The sequence below is a fragment of the Lytechinus variegatus genome, chromosome 13, assembly GCF_018143015.1.
Source record: "Lytechinus variegatus isolate NC3 chromosome 13, Lvar_3.0, whole genome shotgun sequence".
NCBI lineage: Eukaryota > Metazoa > Echinodermata > Echinoidea > Temnopleuroida > Toxopneustidae > Lytechinus > Lytechinus variegatus.
In genome coordinates this window covers 12,753,187-12,773,782 of record NC_054752.1, presented here as the reverse complement: position 1 = coordinate 12,773,782, position 20,596 = coordinate 12,753,187, and the positions used below count along the sequence as shown (strand labels likewise).

The 20,596-nt window shown below is 36.4% G+C and overlaps 1 protein-coding gene across 1 annotated transcript in view; it reads right to left on the bottom strand.

Moving 5' to 3' along the window:
• The window catches only part of LOC121425924 (sushi, von Willebrand factor type A, EGF and pentraxin domain-containing protein 1-like), an 85,520-nt gene that overhangs the window by 26,338 nt on the left and 38,586 nt on the right, over positions 1-20,596 (bottom strand). Inside the window, exons 30-41 of the mRNA XM_041622032.1 lie at positions 18,107-18,360; positions 17,645-17,806; positions 16,539-16,700; positions 16,000-16,161; positions 12,939-13,148; positions 10,651-11,352; positions 9,696-9,926; positions 8,732-8,885; positions 7,442-7,597; positions 6,763-7,042; positions 3,664-3,951; positions 2,217-2,361 (exon numbers count right to left, since the gene is read on the bottom strand). Of these exons, the coding sequence (XP_041477966.1) occupies positions 2,217-2,361; positions 3,664-3,951; positions 6,763-7,042; positions 7,442-7,597; positions 8,732-8,885; positions 9,696-9,926; positions 10,651-11,352; positions 12,939-13,148; positions 16,000-16,161; positions 16,539-16,700; positions 17,645-17,806; positions 18,107-18,360 (2,906 nt within the window). The remainder of the gene's footprint in view (positions 1-2,216; positions 2,362-3,663; positions 3,952-6,762; positions 7,043-7,441; positions 7,598-8,731; positions 8,886-9,695; positions 9,927-10,650; positions 11,353-12,938; positions 13,149-15,999; positions 16,162-16,538; positions 16,701-17,644; positions 17,807-18,106; positions 18,361-20,596) is intronic.

The window sequence follows — 20,596 nt, the reverse complement described above, 5'->3', positions numbered from 1 at the left end:
ACTTTGTAAGTCAATGAACATGTCTTATCTACAGACTAAGCTTTTACGTGAGTGACAAAATTATTAAATATTAGTGGCGATATTCTTTTCTTTGTTCATCCATCTTAATAAAGAAAATGTTTTCAAGATGGCATTTTGTGCAATTATCTAAATTAATTAACAAGTGGAATGCCTCTGGCCGTCTCACCTGCATCACGCGGTTCAATATAGCAGCAGTGCTGACTTTGAATACTACTCTAACTCGCACAAGATGTTCAGTGATACATGGTTACTCTTATGTCCACTTTTTATGAACTAGACCAATAAACTTACAGAGATATGATGGTTATTCACCAAAAAAACCCAACATGGCCAAAGTTCATTGACCTTACATGACCTTTGACCTTGATCATGTGACCTGAAACTCAAACAGGATATTCAGTGATACTTGATTACTCTTATGTACAAGTTTCATGAATCAGATCCATAAACTTTCAAAGTTATGATGGTAATTCAACAGATACACCCAATTCGGCCAAAGTTCATTGACCTTTGACCTTGGTCATGTGACCTGAAACGTGCACAGGATGTTCAGTGATACTTGATTACTCTAATGTCCAAGTTTAATGAACTAGACCAATAAACTATCAAAGTTATGATGGTAATTCAACAGATACCCCCGATTCGGCCAAAGTTCATTGACCCTAAATGACCTTTGACCTTAATCATGAGACCTGAAACTTGCACAAAATTTTCAGTGATGCTTGATTACTATTATGTCCAAGTTTCATGAATCAGATCCATAAACTTTCAAAGTTATGATGGGAATTCAACAGATATCCCCAATTCGGCCAAAGTTCATTGACCCTAAATGACCTTTGACCTTGGTCATGTGACGTGAAACTCATGCAGGATGTTCAGTGATACTTGATTAACCTTATGTCCAAGTTTCATGAACTAGGTCCATATATTTTCTAAGTTATGATGACATTTCAAAAACTTAACCACAGGTTAAGATTTCGATGTTGATTCCTCCAACATGGTCTAAGTTCATTGACCCTAAATGACCTTTGACCTTGGTCATGTGACATGAAACTCTAATAGGATGTTCAGTAATACTTGATTAACCTTATGGCCAAGTTTCATGAACTAGGTCTATATACTTTCTAAGTTATGATGTCATTTCAAAAACTTAACCTCAGGTTAAGATTTGATGTTGACGCCGCCGCCGCCGCCGTCGGAAAAGCGGCGCCTATAGTCTCACTTTGCTTCGCAGGTGAGACAAAAACTATTTGTCCTAATGCTAGGTTTCACGGTTTAGGTGGCCTATGCAAAGTGACCTTTTAATAAACAATAAACATATATTCTGTGTATTGCATTGTTTATCCTTTTCGGAACTGTATTGTTCATTGATTTTTTTTTTATTGTTACTATACCAAAGAACAGATATGGAACGTCGGGTACATGTGTTTTTCTTTTTGATTTTCTGATACCGTTCGCCGAATATTTTCGAAATATTTTCTTCAGATTGTTTTACTCACTCATGGGCGCATTAGGAATCAAAATGAGTGAACACACCCTGAGCTTCATAAGACAGGTCAACTGTTATATTTGCGATCAATTTATGTTTAAAGGTCAAGTCCACCCCAGAAAACGTTTTTTTGAATCAACAGAAAAAATACAAGCAAGCATAACGTTGAAAATTTCATCAAAATCAGATGTAAAATAATACGAAAGTTATGACATTTTAAAGTTTCGGTTATCTAATGAGAGAATCGATGATGTCCCTCACTATTTCTTTTGGTTTTTTGTTTTTGTTTGAATTATACAATATTTCAATTTATACAGATTTGACAATAAGGACCAACTTGAGTGAACGATACAATGTTAAATAATGGTAATTCCACATGTTCAGGGAGGAATAACATTTTGTTTCACAGGACCATGGGTCGAAAATTAGAATACTTCATATTTCATATAATAGAATACAAAAGATATAGTGAGTGATGTCATCAGTTCCCTCATTTACATACCGACCGGTATGTGCATATAACTGTTTTATAAAGTTAAGCGAAACTTCAAAATGTCATAACTTTCTTCTTCTTTTACATCGGATTTTGATGACATTTTCAGCGTTATGCTTGTTTGATTTATCTCTTCTTATTCAAATCAACTCTTTCTTGGGGTGAAATTGTCCTTTAAAGTGAAGTCTAGGAAATTAACAAATAAAGACTAACCACTTGCGCAGATGCATGTAAAACTTGATCTTCCATCAATGCAGGTCGATCCGTGCTGACAACGATTCAATAGACAATCATCAATCTCCTGGTCGCAAAACTTTCCAGTTATACCTAATGGACAAATACAGCGGTAGCTATTCCACTGTATAAGAAAGTAAGAAAATTTACCATGTTAAACGTTAACATCATGACCACGTCAATTCTTTAATATTTGCTATAAAGTCTCGTGAATTATGAAAAAGTACAAAGGATTTTTAAATATTTTTTTCGTTTTACTTATACCACTTCGTTGTTTTAGAAACAACATTATAACATCAATTGTACAGTTAAAGCATGAAGAAAATAGCCGAACGTTGAAAATAATTTATTGGATAATAAATAAGTTATGGACGACTAAACAATTAAAGATCACACAGTTTTATTTTCTAATGAAGCAATTAAAGAGTATTGACATGAAGTTCATGACGTTTTCATGACCGATTCTATGTATCTCTTTAAGGATGCATTAAAAGTCTTTGTAACCATTTTGTTATTTTCTTGAATAAAGTTCGTAGTTACGAATGAAACAATACTAGACTGACTAGAAAGTTATCTTACCGTCATAACATGTAAGTGTACTAGTATATGCCTTCAAATTTTCAGGTAAATTTTTTGGTCCTTTTATGTATTGGTGATACATACAATATCTAGTCATCTCAACTTTATCGAGCTTGCAGATAATGCTTGAGGTTTCCGTTTACATGCAAGACCACATAAATTTTACCAAAATTTAAATCGCATTTCAAATTCTTACCTGTCAACAAAAAAGAATTGAATATTGTATAAAAACACCATATGATTTTTCTAATATTACAAGATTACAGAGTGGGGTACAACTTTCACCTTTCATCATACTGAATGTACAAAAATATGCGTACGTCCCCAAAAACACAAGTCAGTGAAATAAATGATTAATTTTGATTTTCTCGCCATTTCCTTCCGACCTTGTCTCTCCATCGTACCCTTGACTCTTTCCCTTTTCCCATTTTTTGAACCTAGTCACGTTAATAAAAACACTGAAATTGGTCATTTTTTAACACGCGTGTCTGAAATTATGACAAATCTTGACTTAACTTGTAAATTGTTGACTTGTTGTAAATCTAAACATTTTTGAGAGATTTAGTAATTCAAAGTTTATAGAACATTAACATGTTTAGTCAACTATAATTTGGAAATATTTTTTGCTGTCTCCAATATGCAGGGTCAAGGTCAGAGGGCCATAGAATTGGGTCGCGCGGCTGACGTCACGCAGAAGCATGATTTTGAAAGATTAATTCACAGGAATTTCAAAATGAAATCAAACTATCATAAACTAAAGTCAAGATTCGTTATAATTTCGGTCACACATGTGACCAATAGTGGCCCTAATCGCTATTTTCTGGTGAAATACGAGAAATTAGTTTACCTGGTCTTGGCACGTAGAGCCATTAGCACAGAGATGATTTTCGCAGTCATCGATGTCATATTCACAGGTATCACCGTTGAAACCAGGTAGACATTCACACTGGAAGCCATCTTCATTGAAAATGCACACACCTCCATTGTGACAAGGGTTGTTATCACACAGTGTCGACTTCAGCTGACAATGTGATCCATATGATCCTTGAGTGCATTGGCAGCTGTAGCTATTGGTCCCATCAATACAAGTTCCTCCATTTTCACAATTGTGATTGACGCAGTCATCGATGTCGACCTACCACAGAAAATAAATAAATAGTTTGGCAAACCCTTTTTTACAAGTAATTGAAACCACTTGTAACACCGTAAGAATACTAATAAAAAAAGTTAGGTTTTATGTATATGTATGTATATATATATATATATATATATATATATATATATATATATATATCAGGAATGCGAAACAAATTCACGAGTAATGCAGTTTTTGTAATGCCAACAATTAAGTTCTTTTATTCACTCTCCAAATTTTCGGTAGACCTCTACCTTCTTCAGGGAAGATTCGTGAATTGTGACAAGTTTGAATGACAGTTGTTTTTATTAAAGCGTGCGCGATCTCAGCGGGACTAGGGTAACTGCTGCTAGGTGCGCAAAATGCTGTTATTAATGTATATTGCGCGCTTTTTGGTAAAATATCATTAATGACGTAAGTTACGTAATATACGTAATAATAAAAGAATATGATTTAAGTTTTGTAACAATGAAAAGATTTCGTAATAATAAGAGAGTCTAGCTGAGATCGCGCACGCTGCACATTGCATAGAGAGATCATAATAAACATGAAAGCTGAATTAAGGAAATTAAGGCAGAGGAGAAAGAAAATGGTTATCTATAGAATGTGAATGGGTTGAGCCAAGACAGATCTTTGTTGAGGCCGCTTTCAAACGTGCGGCTTTTGACAATTATGTCTCAGCTCAGCCCATTTCCGTTCCTCTGCCGATCTGTATCCTCCGCCGCAGACTTTGATATCTTTGATAGAGTGATTAGGGAGGTTGAAGTGGTCGGCCACAGGAAAGTCCTTTTTGTTTTTGGTGATGGAGCTTTTGTGGTTATTGAATCTGGTGCGAAATTTGGTGCTAGTTTCACCAATGTAAGAGACCCCCGGGCATTTGGTACACATTATGCAATATAAGACATTCTGTGCGTCACATGTGTGGTTAGGGGGGGTGGAAAGTAAGGGACTGAGAAATTTTTACTGTGCTGTCGGTAGTTAAGTGAGTTTACACTTGGCATCGTGGCTTGCCACATCTTTTGTTGCCTTTTGGGGGCGAAGGCTTGGGCAGTTCGCTGCTTACTAGTAGCTTTCTAATGTTTGGGGGCTGGCGTTGCGAGTGAAGGGGAGGATCGCCCATAGCTGTTGAGAGTTTAGGGTCAAGGTTGATATTGGCAGACCATTCCCTCTTCGTGGTATTGGCAAACCTTTTGGCCTGGGGATGGTACGTAGTGACAAGAGGGATCCTTTCATTATTCCCTTGTTTTGGTGCTGCAGATAGGAGATCCTCTCTTGATTTATTTCTAACCTGGGCGAGGGCATGGTTGACAAGTCGAGGTGGGTAGCCTCGTCTGATGAAAACTTCACAGAGGTTTGCAGCGTCAGCCTCAAACACTTTGGGGTCTGATGTGATACGTTTGTACCTTAGGAGTTGGCTGTACACAATTGATTTCTTTGTGTGGGATGGATGGAATGAGTTATACTCAAGATAAGAGAAGGAATCGGTTGGTTTGATGTATACACTAGTACTTAACGAATCATCATTCTTAGAAACATTGACATCCAGGAAGTGGATTTTCTCTCTTGAGCTCTCAATGGTGAATTGAATGTTTGGGTTGTGGGCATTGAAAGCATTGTGAAACGATGCCAGATCGTCCTCGGTATGGGGCCAAATCATAAAGATGTCGTCGATGTATCTGATGTACAATGACGGTTTGAGACTACATTTGGAGAGAAAATCCTCTTCAAGGACAGCCATGTACAAGTTAGCGTACGCTGGTGCCATCTTTGTACCCATTGCTGTACCTTTGCACTGAAGGTAATACTTCTCATTGAATTCAAAGTAGTTGTGTTTAAGAATGAAATCCACCATGGAGGATAAGTCCTCAATTTCCTGATCGGAAGTACCCTGCTTTTTAAGAAATGTACGAAGGGCTTCTACACCATGGTCGTGGGGGATGTTGGTATAGAGGCTCTTAACATCCATGGTTACGAGTGTGGAGTCTGATGTGATGGGAGCAGACTTGATCTTGTTCAAAAAATCTGTCGTGTCTTTCACGTAGCTTTTAATGTTAGGTAGAAATGCCTGAAGTTTTTCGTCAACATACTTAGACATAGGCTCTGTTAGAGAATCTACGCTTGAGACAATGGGTCTACCAGGGGGAATGATCTTAGTCTCCCTACATATCTAGATATATATATATATATATATATATATATATATATATATATATATATATATATAAACATATATGTATGTGTGAGTGTGTGTCCCATCAGATTGTAGTTCATTGAAAAATCTTGGTCAAGTTACCATATTTGCATTTTCGGTCCCACTTTTAAATGGATCTTTCCATGCATGACTGACTACAAGATAATATACGGATTGTCGTAAATGCCGGCAAGTCCCTTGGTGAAGAAAAAACAAATTGTGAAAAAATGTAAGACTTATGTGCACACACCCAACACCTAAGCACGCTAAAGGTCCATAAAACACAACGACTCACACTCCCACACCCAAACCTGACACCAAACGCATGTTAATATTTTCCACATATAGCTCATATATTATATTTTCGCCCAATTTGATTAATTTTAATACCTTTTTCCTTTGATTTCATTTTCTATCAAATTCGAAGTATGATCTTTAACAGTGTGAGTAAAAAATAGAAAAAAAAATATTACGTAGCATGATCACTAGCATCATTCATAAATTTCGTGGTACCAATTGTATTGCCTTTGAAAATGATTCAACAGAACGTGCTCAGATTATTCCATTTCGTTTGGCAAGGGAATGAATGAAAGATAACGCAATGGAATCACGATACTTACGTCGCATCGGTCACCCGTGAAGCCTGGTTGACATTGGCATGTGAAACTCCCCCATTGGTTGATGCAGCTTCCACCATTCAGACACGGGGACGGTGACGTTGCACACTCGTCAATCTCTGTCTCACATCTTGCTCCTGAGAATCCAGTCTTACAGGTGCAGACGTAACCACCAACTAGATTCTCGCAGTGGTCGGTATTTTGGCGTACGCATGGCCTCTTTCGACAGTAATCTATTTGCCTACCGCATGTTGTACCTGAAAATCCTGAGGCACATTCACACCTAAAAAGAAAAGATACAGTGTTCACATTGGTAGCAGCTGCCCTCGTAGGCCTACTCTCCGTGTATGAATATGTTTGGATATATATAGTTCAGGCAAACAATGCTTGATTTGAATAAATCGTTGACCAAATGCAAGCACAGTACGTTCTTGATGCTTTAAGAATTATCAACAGAAGATGGCCCAATGTTTATAGATCATGTTCGGGGAATATCCAGTCCCCACATCAAACCTAAAAGTCATCAAGAATATATTATGAGCTAGTTATCTTGGAACTGTGCAATGCCGCAAAGCTCTATCACTCCCAACCAAAACATTGATTACATACACCACTGCTTATCTGGAAACATATCCACCAAGAGGGGATTATGTGAATTGTGAATTCGTTCTTTTTACATTACCGATATTTCACTTTTAGGTTCTCACAGCTTCCTCCATTTTCACAAGGATTTGGATTACACAGGACATCCTCAGAACAGGTGACCCCAGAGTATCCAGCAACGCATTCGCATGTAAAGGAACCTGGACCATCAGTGCAACTTCCTTGTTCACATGGACTACAATGTTTGTTAAGGAATACAGAAGAATAGACAGATTTATGTAACTATGTATCCGCCCGTGCCATTAGTATAATAAATCTTCGTAAATGTTTGTTCTGAAAAGGACATGTTTTCTATGTCTCTAGCGCGGTTCATACTTATAATCACTGAATTCTAACTATACTTATATCCTCCACATTTACCTCCCAGACTTTTAGAACTAAAAGGCTGATGACCAATCTGAACGAAAGGGCGATAAATTACACAATATGGGAATGTGGTACCTTCCTAGTTAAGACGTCAATTCGATGTAGAACCTCAGGGGAGCATTTCATGAAAGGACTTGTCAGACGTTTTATCTGACAGTTGCCATAGGAACAGTGCTTATCAGCCAATCAAAATCTAGGAAAGATGTCAGATCTGACAACTTGTCGGACGAAAATGTTGATGAAACGGTCCCCAGGGATGAAAGCAATCAGTCCTAAATCAGGACCAATCATACACAATCGAGGATTTTGTTCATTTATTTTTCTCTTCATTTTGAAATGTGGAAAAATATTGGTAAATAATCTAGAAGAACTTGCATGTTCCCCATCTAGCAACCTGCCTATTTGAGGGACAACTGATAAAAAAGATCAATATTCATTGATCATTCAAATTTTATTTGCAAAAAACAACAACGAAATCGTCATTGATCAAGGTCAAATTTTATATGATTTACCAATTGAATATCCTTGCGAATCTTAAAATTGTGTTTTTTAAAGGTTGCCTTTTTTAACATTTGTAGAACATTCACTTACTTTGCTGTTACATCCATCTTGATTGTGAAATGATGTTCCAGTTGAATATCCTTGCGATTCATATTTTTTTTTTTTTTTTAAGGTTGCCTTTTTAACATTTGTAGAACATTCACTTACTTTGCTGTTACATCCATCTTGATTGTGAAATGATGTTCCAGTTGAATATCCTTGCGAATCTTAAAATTTTTGTATTTTTAAGGTTGCCTTTTTAAACATTTGTAGAACATTCACTTACTTTGCTGTTACATCCATCTTGATTGTGAAATGATGTTCCAGTTGAATATCCTTGCGAATCTTAAGATTTTTGTATTTTTAAGGTTGCCTTTTAAACATTTGTAGAACATTCACTTACTTGCTGTTACATTCATCTTGATCAACTTCACAGTGTATTCCTTCAAATCCTTGCACACACTCACACTGATAAGATAGCTGATCCCTTACACATGAACCACCGTTCAGACAGGACGAATTAGCACAAGGGTCGTTCAAGCGTTCACATAACGTACCTGTAGGAAAACAGAATTATATATAACTCCAACATGAGATGGGCTGTCATCCAGCATCGTGATCAGGGTCCCGTTTCATAAAGGACTTGCAACTGTGTCTGTGTCTGTTGTAACTTTGTCATAATGGCAACTACCATGGTAACAGGGCTCAGCAGCCAATCACAATCAAGTTTTCCATGGTAGTTGCCATAATGGCAAAGTTACAACAGTTGCAAGTCCTTTATGAAACAGGTTTCGGGTGATACAATAGTAATGACGACAAAAACAATAATAATAGTGATAAATATAAAAAAATATAAGACATATTCCATCTTAATTAAATACTGAAGGAATTTCAGAACTAAAACGACAACTGAATAGCTGGAAAGTATCGAATTTTTTACATAGACTGAATAAATGGAAGCCTGTCATATCAATTGATGACGTGTACAGGTATAATCATGGTGCTCTTGAACACACAGACGATTGTTATATGACACTTACATAACAATTAAGCAATATTGACTGGCCTTAAATGGCACATCAAACATCTCGCTTGCAATCAAATCATATTGACCAAAGTCTTGAGACGAGCGAGTGTAATTTGGTTCTTTAAGGGCAATATATCTGATATATTCCTCAATTCAGACAACTAGAACAAAATCATGAAAAAATCAAGCTATTTTACCTCTTTATGCATCTATTTTGTAATTTTTATATTAGAAATGGATTTACCATTGTGGAATATTTAGAGTCAATGTAAACAGGTCAACATTTTTTACTGTAAGAAGTGTTTTTCTTAAATGAATGAACGCAGTTAATATTCCTTACCATAGTATGCAGGTGGGCATTGGCACTCATATGTATCCAAGTCTCCGCTGCATGTCGCTCCATTTAGACAAGGGTTTTGCACATCGCAGAAGGTAAGCTCGTCCTCACATCTCGGTCCAGTGTAACCCACATCACATAGGCACGCGAAAGAATCAGTCTGTTCGATGCAGGTTGCATGCATTGCACATGGAGTGTCATCACACCATCGTACTACTTCGGAACAGGTTTCCCCTTTAACATATAACAATTTGCATATTTCTTGTACTCATATCATGACAGCTTTAATACATGACAAGAAGAGCAAACGGATGCGAGGAACATGAACTTCAAATTATCCCAAGAATCATCCGAACCTCCGAAAGATACAACTGTTCATTTCAAATCAACTTTTCCTTTTAAAACGTATAAATGCAATAAATGCAACCTAATACATGTTATATAGAGGGGTGACATAGCAACAGAATATACGCAAAATGTGCCCATCTGATGAGTTCAAACTTAAGAGGGCAGCCATAGATGTAATGTCAGTGGTACTTTTTTCTCGATATTTGATGTGCCCTAAGCTCTTTTGAATATAAATTATCATTACCATACCATGTAATTTCGTTTCAAATACCGTTTTTATTCTATACCAAAATAACAAATCTCGGATGTGAACTATTTTAACTACCATACGGTATTTCTACAGAAATTGCTCGCCTGTTGACACTCACGAAAAATAGCCCCGCTGTTTAATTTTATTTTATACGACGCTGGGTTATGGTCCTAATGGTAGTTGTTTAAATAGTTTAAAAAAGTAGTTAAAATCATGAACGATGAAGTTTGATTTTCAATATTTAATTCTCACTAACTAAACCATGGTTGTTTAAACTGTTAAATAACTACTGTAAGGTTGATATAGAAAACATCGTTGTATAAAGTCTTTAACAGCATTTTCACTATGTAAGTCACATACCTTCATACCCGTCAGGACAATGGCAGACGTAACTAACAGATTCATCCTCACAGGTGGCTCCGTTTCTACACGGATCTGGCTGACAATAATTCACTTTGGTTTCGCATCTTTGTCCTATGAATCCCTCAGTACAGGTGCATTCGTATACCAATGTTGTGTTGTCAACAGCTGAGCATGTTCCTCCATTTCTGCAGGGGGAGTCACTGCAAGCTGTTCTAACTTCTTCACAGTACTGCCCGGCATAGGCTTCATCACATGCACAGATTACGCTGTCGCCTAGATCATTGCAAGTTCCACCATTCTGGCAGTTCCAGTCAGCACACAGATCAATGTCTGTTTCGCATTCCAAACCGGTAAATCCAGATGTGCAGGTACAGGTAAAACTGTTGATTCCATCGATGCAGTCGCCGCCATGTAAGCAAGGGCTACTTTTACATTCGTCAATGTTAATAGAACATGTCGACCCTGTATACCCCGCGTTACACTGGCAGGAGTAACCACCTAAAGCAAGTTCAGAGACTATACAGCTTCCATTATTTTCACATTGATTATCTAGACAGTAATCTATTTCGTCTGAACAGGCATCACCACCAAATCCAAATGGGCAAGAACACTCATATTCCCCTTTGCTGTTCCTACAGGTTCCACCATTCGCACATGGTGGTGGATCGCAGTTGTCTATTTCTGTCTCGCATACGGAGCCTGTCAATTTTAAAACAGAAATAATGCCGCCATCCTGTGACTAAAAGAAGCAACTCAGTGGAATAATTTTCTAAGTAAAAGAGGTTTTAATGTCGAAATATATAGACTTCAATATACCGAGGTTTTAAAAAATGGGGGGGGGGTTATGACTTCATTTCCTTTAGTATCATGTAGAGCATACAGAAAAATATCCAAAATCAAGAAAAAAAAATATTTTGAATCGAAAACGAAAATCACATTTGCTACCTTTTGTCTCGGGACGGCAGAAAACACGTGGTACTAGGCCATGATATATTCCATATATACACCATTATAAATATCAATCATTTGGTATTCCAATTAATAATAATGATGATGATAATGATAACAATGATAATGATGTTAATAACAAGAATAATAATGATAATAATAGAAATAATAATGATAATGAATGTAATAACAATAATAATAATTTTTGCTCATATAACGCTAAACATTCTATCAGAAGTCTCCAAGCGCTCTACAATAATGCAATATAAAAAAGATATTTACATGTTAAATATATTTGCCTCCCCTTCAATTTCTAAAGAGAATAGCTGCAAGATTTAACATTAAATGAAAACAAAAACTTTAATACTCAACTTTATAATAAAATGCAACATGATATTATCAAATGAACATAAACAAGGTTATGGGCAATCATCCGGAAAGGTAAATCATTCCATTAAAAAAATGACATACTAATGGCAATAAGAGGGTTATTTGGCAATTCCGGGAACGCACTCTAGACTGTATAAAACGCAGAGGGATTATACATATGGACGACAAATCAAGAATTTATGACAACCAGCTCATTCTCCTACAGTGGTCAGCCAAAGTAAGTATAAAGATTGTATTATAATAGTTTTTGAATAGTTCCTCACCTCTAGATTAGTATAGATTTTGTTGACAATTAATACAAATTATGTTCTAAGACAATATCAATATCATTATGGAAGAGCAGTGGTGTAAGGGTTCTGACTCTCGCCTTGTAAATAGAGGGTCGTGTGTTCGAGTCCCACCGCAGTCTAGCGTCATTTGGCAAGGCGTTAATCTACACTTTGCCACTCTCGACCCAGGTGCTAAATGGGTACCCGGTAGGATGCGAAAGATATTGTATGTTTGATTTTGCCAGCGCCATAATGTGGCTGCGATTAATGCAAGGAATGCTCCCCAGGGAGTGGAAATTGTGTACTTTTCATGCGGGATTGAAATTAATCCAATGACCGGGGTAATAATATGCTGTAAAGCGCTATATAAAAATTGGATATTATTATAATTATTATTAGAGTAGTTTGGGGTGAAGCAAGAAGTTTTTTTTACTAAGCACACACTTTGATATTCGTTGGCAGCTCGAGAAAAAATTTCTTTACAGAATACTCATATTATGAACTGTTGTTTTTCACATAAATTCATTATTTGAAATAAGACATAAATTGATAAATGCTTCCAGATTAGATAGTTTTCTTAGTTACGATTTTTTAGAAGAAAATATTCTTGATATTTACAGAAAACTTTCCTTCGCGACTTATTTTGGATTTTGGGCAATAGGTGATCATGTATCATACCTGTATATCCAAGAGCACAAGTGCATGAGAACTGATCACTTTCATCCACACACGTTCCTCCGTTGAGACAAGGACCGGAGTCGCACCATAGAATGCGATCTGCACACAACTGTCCTCTATAACCTTCTGTGCATATGCATGTGAAAGAGTTGATTCCATCAACACAGGATGCGCCATGTTGACAGGGGTGGCTTCCACATTCATCAACATCTGTGAGAAAAAATAAAGGAAATGTTGGGGTTTGATTATGTAACACATCCTTCTCGTTCTAACAAGAAGTAAGGGCCTACATGGTCAAACCTGCTGAAAATGTTTCACAACCAACACTCATTAAGAAATCAACAAACTCTTACTATATGGATATATTTTAGCATAAACATTCTATGCTCCCTTTTGCACTCTTTGAATTGTATTCCAAGTTATTATCGCGAAAATACTTCAGTCGACCATGAACCAAGTAAGATAGAGATGTGTTCACGTTTAACATATTTAGCGAGTTGTAAGGAAAAACGAAGCAAGATAATATTAATATCGCTTACTTCAGGCATGGTAGGGCATGCCACCTGGAATCGGGGTAGCTGAAGCACCCCCCTGGAAATCAGGCTGGTATACTAAAAAGTAGAAATCTGACCAAAAAATCACCTTCATTTTTTTTAGAGATAACCTCTTTTTTTTCTTGTTATTTTTTTTCAAACAAGCACCCCCTCTTTAAAATAGTCAACGATCCCTATTAAATATACTGGACCACAGTTGACTTGGTAATCCTCATGTTGTTACTGGCATCAGAAATGCGTTTATTCCGTCCAATACCATACATCCAATATATTTCTAAGCACGAACCATAACGTTGTAAAGTAACTTTCAATGACTCGAGAGAGCGTAGTAAGTATAGCGGGATAGTTCTAGATCTTGCAATTGCAAAGTTATGGGTTCGAATTCCAGTTTAAGCAATAGTTTAATTTGCAAATTCCCACTCATCTTTTGCTTAAATCTGAGGTGAGACCTCCAGCTCCAATAATTGTAACCTAATTTCAAAGATTTCAAAACGGAATATATCTGGTAGAAAAGGATTCAAGCAATTTTGTTCTTCAAGTTAGCGTTGTTATCCCAGTTCTCCCCTATCCCAAATATCCTCGCCAAATCTCTCTCATAATTCAGAAAGCCCTAGATTATTTAGTTTATACTTAACCATGCCAAAGCTATGGGTTAATTAACATCGCATCTCCTAAAATCTACTCCTGAGGCATGGGTGTCGATCGGTATTCTTGGTTGGGGGGGGGGATGATTGACACAAATGTTCTTGTGGATGGGGATATTTCAACATTACCCCACTAAAATCACAAGTTAGGACATTTGGGAGTGGTTGATATGCATGGTGTTCTTGGAAATTCCTTCATTCATGTAGTGTACTATACTTGTATAATTTTTTTTTGAAAATTCAATTTGTGTTACAAGTAAGCCTAATCTAAACTCATACCGAGAAAAAAATGACAAAAATTGACTGGACCATGTACATAGTGATCTGTTTATTGAGCATGATGTATACACAGGGGCGTCGATCCATTTTTCAGATGGGGGGGGGGGCAAAATTATGAATCAATGTTCCAAAGGCGCTCGATCACAATATATATATATATATAAATGAGAAACAGACACATATCTCACCTTCACCAACAATGCGAGCGCGAAGCGCGAGCTAAATTTTTTTAGTATGTCATGAAAACAGGAAAAATGTACCTGTTTAGGTTTGTTTTGTAGTAACTCATGAGGAGGGTCGATACATGTATATCTCACTAGAGAGCGAGCTGAAATTTCTTTATATTCTGACCTGAAAACTTGATATTCTAAGCATTTTTGGTACCAATGATTAAGATGTGTATCTAGAAGAATAGATGCGAGCGCGAGCTGAAAATTTTGATATTTTGATCTGGAAAAAAGGACACTTTAATGGAAGATATATATCCAACAAAAGGTTATTGCAAAATCAAAGTTCTTTTGAGGTTTAGAATTGAAAACGGGACATTATATTCACCTATATAATCATGAAAAGTATGGGTTTTTGGTACATGAAGCGAGCGCGAAGCACGAGCTGAAAATTTTTATATTCCAATCTGAAAAGCAGACATTTTGAGCACGATTTTAAATCAAAATCGTGTTGGTATCTCAATCTTGCTTGCTGATTTCAGTGTAGCATTACAATCTTATTTTATTTTTTAGTTGCACATGCGGAATTATTGGGGGGGGGGGCAAAACGATATGTTTGCCCCCCCAATATTTTCATTGGTGGGGCGATCGCCCCATGCCCCCCACCCAGGATCGACGCCTCTGTGTATACAACTTCTCTCTTAAATCTAACCTGACTGGAAATATCTTTATTCTTCTTAATGCGTGATGATAAAATGCAGATTCGGACCAATTAAAGCACAAATAACAACCTGTGTGGCTTCTCGTGCGCCATCGGGCTTACTGTCATTCCTTTATTTATCTTGCCACCCTTTTACTCCCGTTTATTTTTCCACCCTTTTGAGTTAATGATTTATTTAAATTAATTTATTCACCACTGGTGGGATGGAACACCCTATTAACAAAAGTTGATTTTCGTTGGGGTCCTTTATTGTCATGTGTTAAAAAATATCAGATACCTCCGCCCATCTGATTAATAGTCCTGAAAAGAATATTTTTATTTAATAACAATATACACAAATTTCGAGGGAAACAAACTGATTGATGGCATACTATAATCATCATGATCAAACTTTTCATTTTTTTCATTATCATTATTATAATTTTTCTACCCTAAATTATTGGGGGGGGGGGGGGTGATAATACAGGCCATCCCCCCACTTGAAATATTGGGGGGGGGATATATCCCCCCATCCCCCCGTGATCGACACCCTTGTCCTGAGGTGAAATACTTTTTCGAAGAACAGAGAAAAACATCAGAATTATCCAGCGGTCCATTGTTATACATCAAAATTAGGCATGAGCAACCAAATGTGGAATTCAATAACATAAACTACCAAAAGTAAATGTAAATCTCATGTTAAGATGGAGTTCTTACCAACACACATGGATGCATCAGTGGAACCTGTCTGCAGTGTCGTAGTTTCACCTGGACACTCGTGACATTGACTTCGTTGAGTTCCGCTCTGGTAAGTACCATTAGGACAAGTCATGCAAGGAACGAATCCCGATGGGGAGTACTCTCCAGCTCCGCAGTACTCTAAATAATACAAAAAATGAAGCATGAATTTTTTTGTTAAGTGCATATGTCCCAGGTCTGATAACAGAGAGTGTGTTCTACAGCATAAGCTTGCAAACCTAGTCTTTTTAATGGAGATTAATATGATTTGGTAAACCTCATGACTTGCAGGTTTGACTGATTATTCAACACATTTTCTTTTGTGTCTTCTGAAGATTTCCATAGCGAAGAAGAGGGATGGGGTTCCACGGTACACCATGTAATCCTTGTTTGGCATGTGCTGGTCTATGAGTACGTCCATGGTTGGTCTACGAATTTAAGTTAGTTTATAAAGGATGTTGAAATTTGGTAAAAAGGAATTGGCAAATAAATAAATGTAACTATTACGTAATACCTACCACTGCAGTCGAGGGATGACTGGGAACCTTTGCTTTCAGTCGACGTGCCATTGGGGCAGGTAATACATTCGGTGGAATGGAATTCATCTTGGTAGCTACCTATCTTGCAAGGGTAGCAGGGTGCTAGTCCGGAGTCAGAGCTTTGGCCAGGCTGGCAAATATCTACAAAAAAAATATCACTGCAAATAAAGAAACTAAGCTACAGTGGTAAATTAAACAATGAAAACACAACATTAAGGGCCGAAGGTTGCTGGTAGACGATTTTTTTTATTCAAAATGAGTGACGATTAGCAGTTGCGTATCGATAGGGCAATGTTTCCAAGATGCTACTGGCACTAGCATGATGAGTGACAAATTTAAGGTGCCAGACATGATGTATGAGACAAGAGTTCCATAAACCTACGAGCGAAGCGAGCTAGCAATTTCTTGACCCCTTAAATAAAAATAATTGTGAAGAATTTTGATACAATCAGAAAAAATTCCTCCCTTTCCTCCCCTGGTAGTCAAAAGTGTTATTGTGTGTAAGAATGGGTGCGTGGGTATGTGAGGGTGTGCTTGTATGTGTGGGTGTGTGAGGGCGTGTGTTTTTTTTTTTGGGGGGGTGGTATATTGTGTGGTAGGGAGTGTGGGGTGCGTGGGTGAGTGAAACATATATATGTAATCTTCCTCTCGAAGGCTTGTAGAGTTTCTTATTTGATTTGACATAATTTTGATATTAACATGATATTGAGGTAATTTTTTTTTCTCTTACTAAAAAAGTTTCATATTGTTATAGACATGATAGAAGAGAAATATAGTGGCGGTTTGATTTCATTTGTAATCATTTTTAAAATATTTGTAATTTAATTGATATTGATATATTTATTTGTTTGATTGTTAATTGATTGTATACATGCAAAGAATCTTTATTTATATGAATTGTGATTGTCAACTTATTGTTTTGAAAGGGGAAGAAAATAAAATATTATTTAAAAAAAAAAGTGTGTGTGTGGGTGGGGGGTTACCTGTGAATATATATTTCTAAATAAACTGAATAATGAAGATGCATATGTTACTTATTTACTGTTAATAAACAGAAGGCAAATAGTGAAAATGAAGTCAAATACCTCTACATTGAGTCCGGTTTTTGGATCCGATACCGAGTGTAGACTGTCCTTCAGGGCACTGCTGACATGTGAACTGGGCATGGGAGTCTTGGTAGGTCCCCACTTCACACTGTAGACACTCCTGCGTTTCATTGTCGTAATAAAAACCCCTTCCACATGGTACTACACATTAAGAAAATACAAATTACTTGCAAAAGATTTTTTTCCAGTGAAAATTGATTATATTACGATTACAAGTGGTAATTGGACATTATGTTTCATGGGAGGAATTGAGTTCGTCTAAAAATAAACTGTCAAATTATTTCGCCTTTTGTGGAAAAGACAACAGGAATTTCTTAAAAAAATGTTGATTGTAATAAAAAAAATGCCAAGCAAATCGATAAGTTCACAAAAATGCCACTTTTTTTTAATTTCATAAATTCCTCTTAAAATGACAAGAAATGAATGGAAATAAATGAATACCGCAGAGATAGTCGTCATTGTTTGCAGTGTAGGGAGGGTCGCATTCAAGTTCCGAATATTCGAATGAGACAGAAGATTCATCCAAGTCAAGTTGGATACCGTCCACAGTAGTGGCATTAAGGTCCAAGTCACCGTTTGAGACAAGGGTCTCAAAAACATCTATCACGCTTTCCTCTGTATCCAGCACTGCATCAAAAGGGTCTTGTCCTTCAGGGACAGTCAATTTATGTCCAATGGTACACGTTACCGTGAATCTAATAATAATGATGATAATAATTCATAAAAAAAATGAATAATTGAAATTATAATAATCAATAACAATTAAAATAAAAACAATAATAGTAATAATAATAAAATATTGATAAAAATTAATAATATTAGTGATACTGATCATTAATAATTACAACGATAAAAAAATACAATTCATTTACCCAGGCTAGCCATTCCGGTGATAAATCTCTCAGGCATAAAGCTTGAATATTACACTTCTCCAATGTGAATACTGAGCACCTGACTAGAAAGCAGATGATTCGAGTATTTTCTATGTTCCAAAAATATTTTTTGACAAGGTATGAAGTTTGTGTATCTGTGATTCCCCAGGGCCTTTGGAGAGGGCACCGTAGGGTACCGAACGATATTTGTTAACATTCTCTTTACTCTGTTGATAAAAAGTCTCATTTGTGATATATATTTTTATAGTTAATTCCTTTTTCCTTTTTTCTTCCGTTTTCTCCCTTTTTCTAGGTCATGACAATTTTTAGGGTGCATGTCGCAGGCCACCCCCATCTGTACGCAAGTGCATATACAGACATTCATTTGAACCTTGTCTTCTCCGTGTATCACTGAAAAAACGTGTTTTTGTCGAAAAAGTGGTATTTATAAGAATAAACATCTTCGTAGGAACATTCAATATTCTGGGTACAATTTGTTTATTGTGTCCCTGTGTATCAATATCAACACATAGAATTTCGATTTATCGTAATAAATGTATAAATGTAAGATTATATATATCGTGACTGTGAGTTTTGTATCCCTCACGAAGACGTGGGTTTGTGACAAAAATTTGGAGAATACTTGGAAATAAACTTTGTTGGAACTGCAATGCATTACCACTTTGTCTCATTTGTGTCGTCTGTATCCAACCCGCGGAATGTAATATCGTACCAAATATATACCGACTATATCTTCAGAAATATAAATACAACGATGACAAAGTTGGTATCAAATGAAAGAGCACATTAAACTCTTTCACCTGATTGGAATGCCGTTGGAATTAAAGTATATTTTAGGTGGAATTTTTTTTAAAGAAAAAGAATTTTATTGCCAAATGTTTTCTATTGTTTGTTATTATATTGTCAAATATCGTTCACAGAAATATATAAATGTCAAATCTATTATTCATATTACATTTTCTATCATGATATGTCACCACTGAACAAAAATTGTATTATCTGAAATGTTTGTGTTGAGAAGTAACTAGCATAAATATGAAATGTTTTTATCAAGCTTTTATTTAAAATTTGTCTAAAATATGAAGATTTTTTGGGAAAAATGACACCTACATATTTTTCAGCTCCTGATGATACAGCAATGTGATGAAGAAGCATGACATACTCATTTGTTTGGTATCAAATTCATTACGATAGCACAAACATTTTATAAGATACAGTGAATTTCATGATGTTTGGCAAGTATCAACTTTTATTTGAATTTCCTGGATGTATGTAAACTTCTGGCCTCATCTGTACATGTACATATATATATATTTATAAATATTATATGGTATGGTGGCCCAAGTCTGCACAGTGCATACGCGGAACTGCGCGATTCTAATATTTAGAAGACCCGCAACGACCACAAATCCCACACATGCAATACATAAACAGATGTTCATTAAAAAATCTGACTCAAAATGGTGGACAAAATATTAAATTTTAGGGATTTAATGCGACAGCTTCAAAATGCAGCCTCTCTCATAAAAAATCACCGAGTCGTGTGCAGAGTGAATAGGTGCGAAGACATTGGGCACCATTTTTGTGTTCAATCTAAAAATGACTAGCAAAATAAACATATTTCTTTCAAGATTTTACGAGATTTTTGGCATACTTTACTCATAAGAATATAAGGAGCATTATTTTTTTGGAATGAAAAGAAATTCATGCTAAATCTTTAGTTGAATTTTAGGTGCACCGACATGGGATCCCCTTCATACACACACACATCCACCCACCCACACACTCTCTCACTTCATTTGTTTTTCCTAGTGGTCAGAATTTTAGCCGGGAAAGCGCTGTTTTTATCTAATTTTTCCTCGACAGAATTTCTCTAACAGGAAACAATCATGAAAATCTTAGCAAATTTTCATTTCTTTTCAGTTGTATAAGTAGTTTTGCGAATCCTGATGTAGGTATGCTGGCCCCCTCCCCTCCCATGGCAGGGTAGGCCATATACTTAAATTGAAAGGTGACTTGATAAGGGGATATGTTCCCA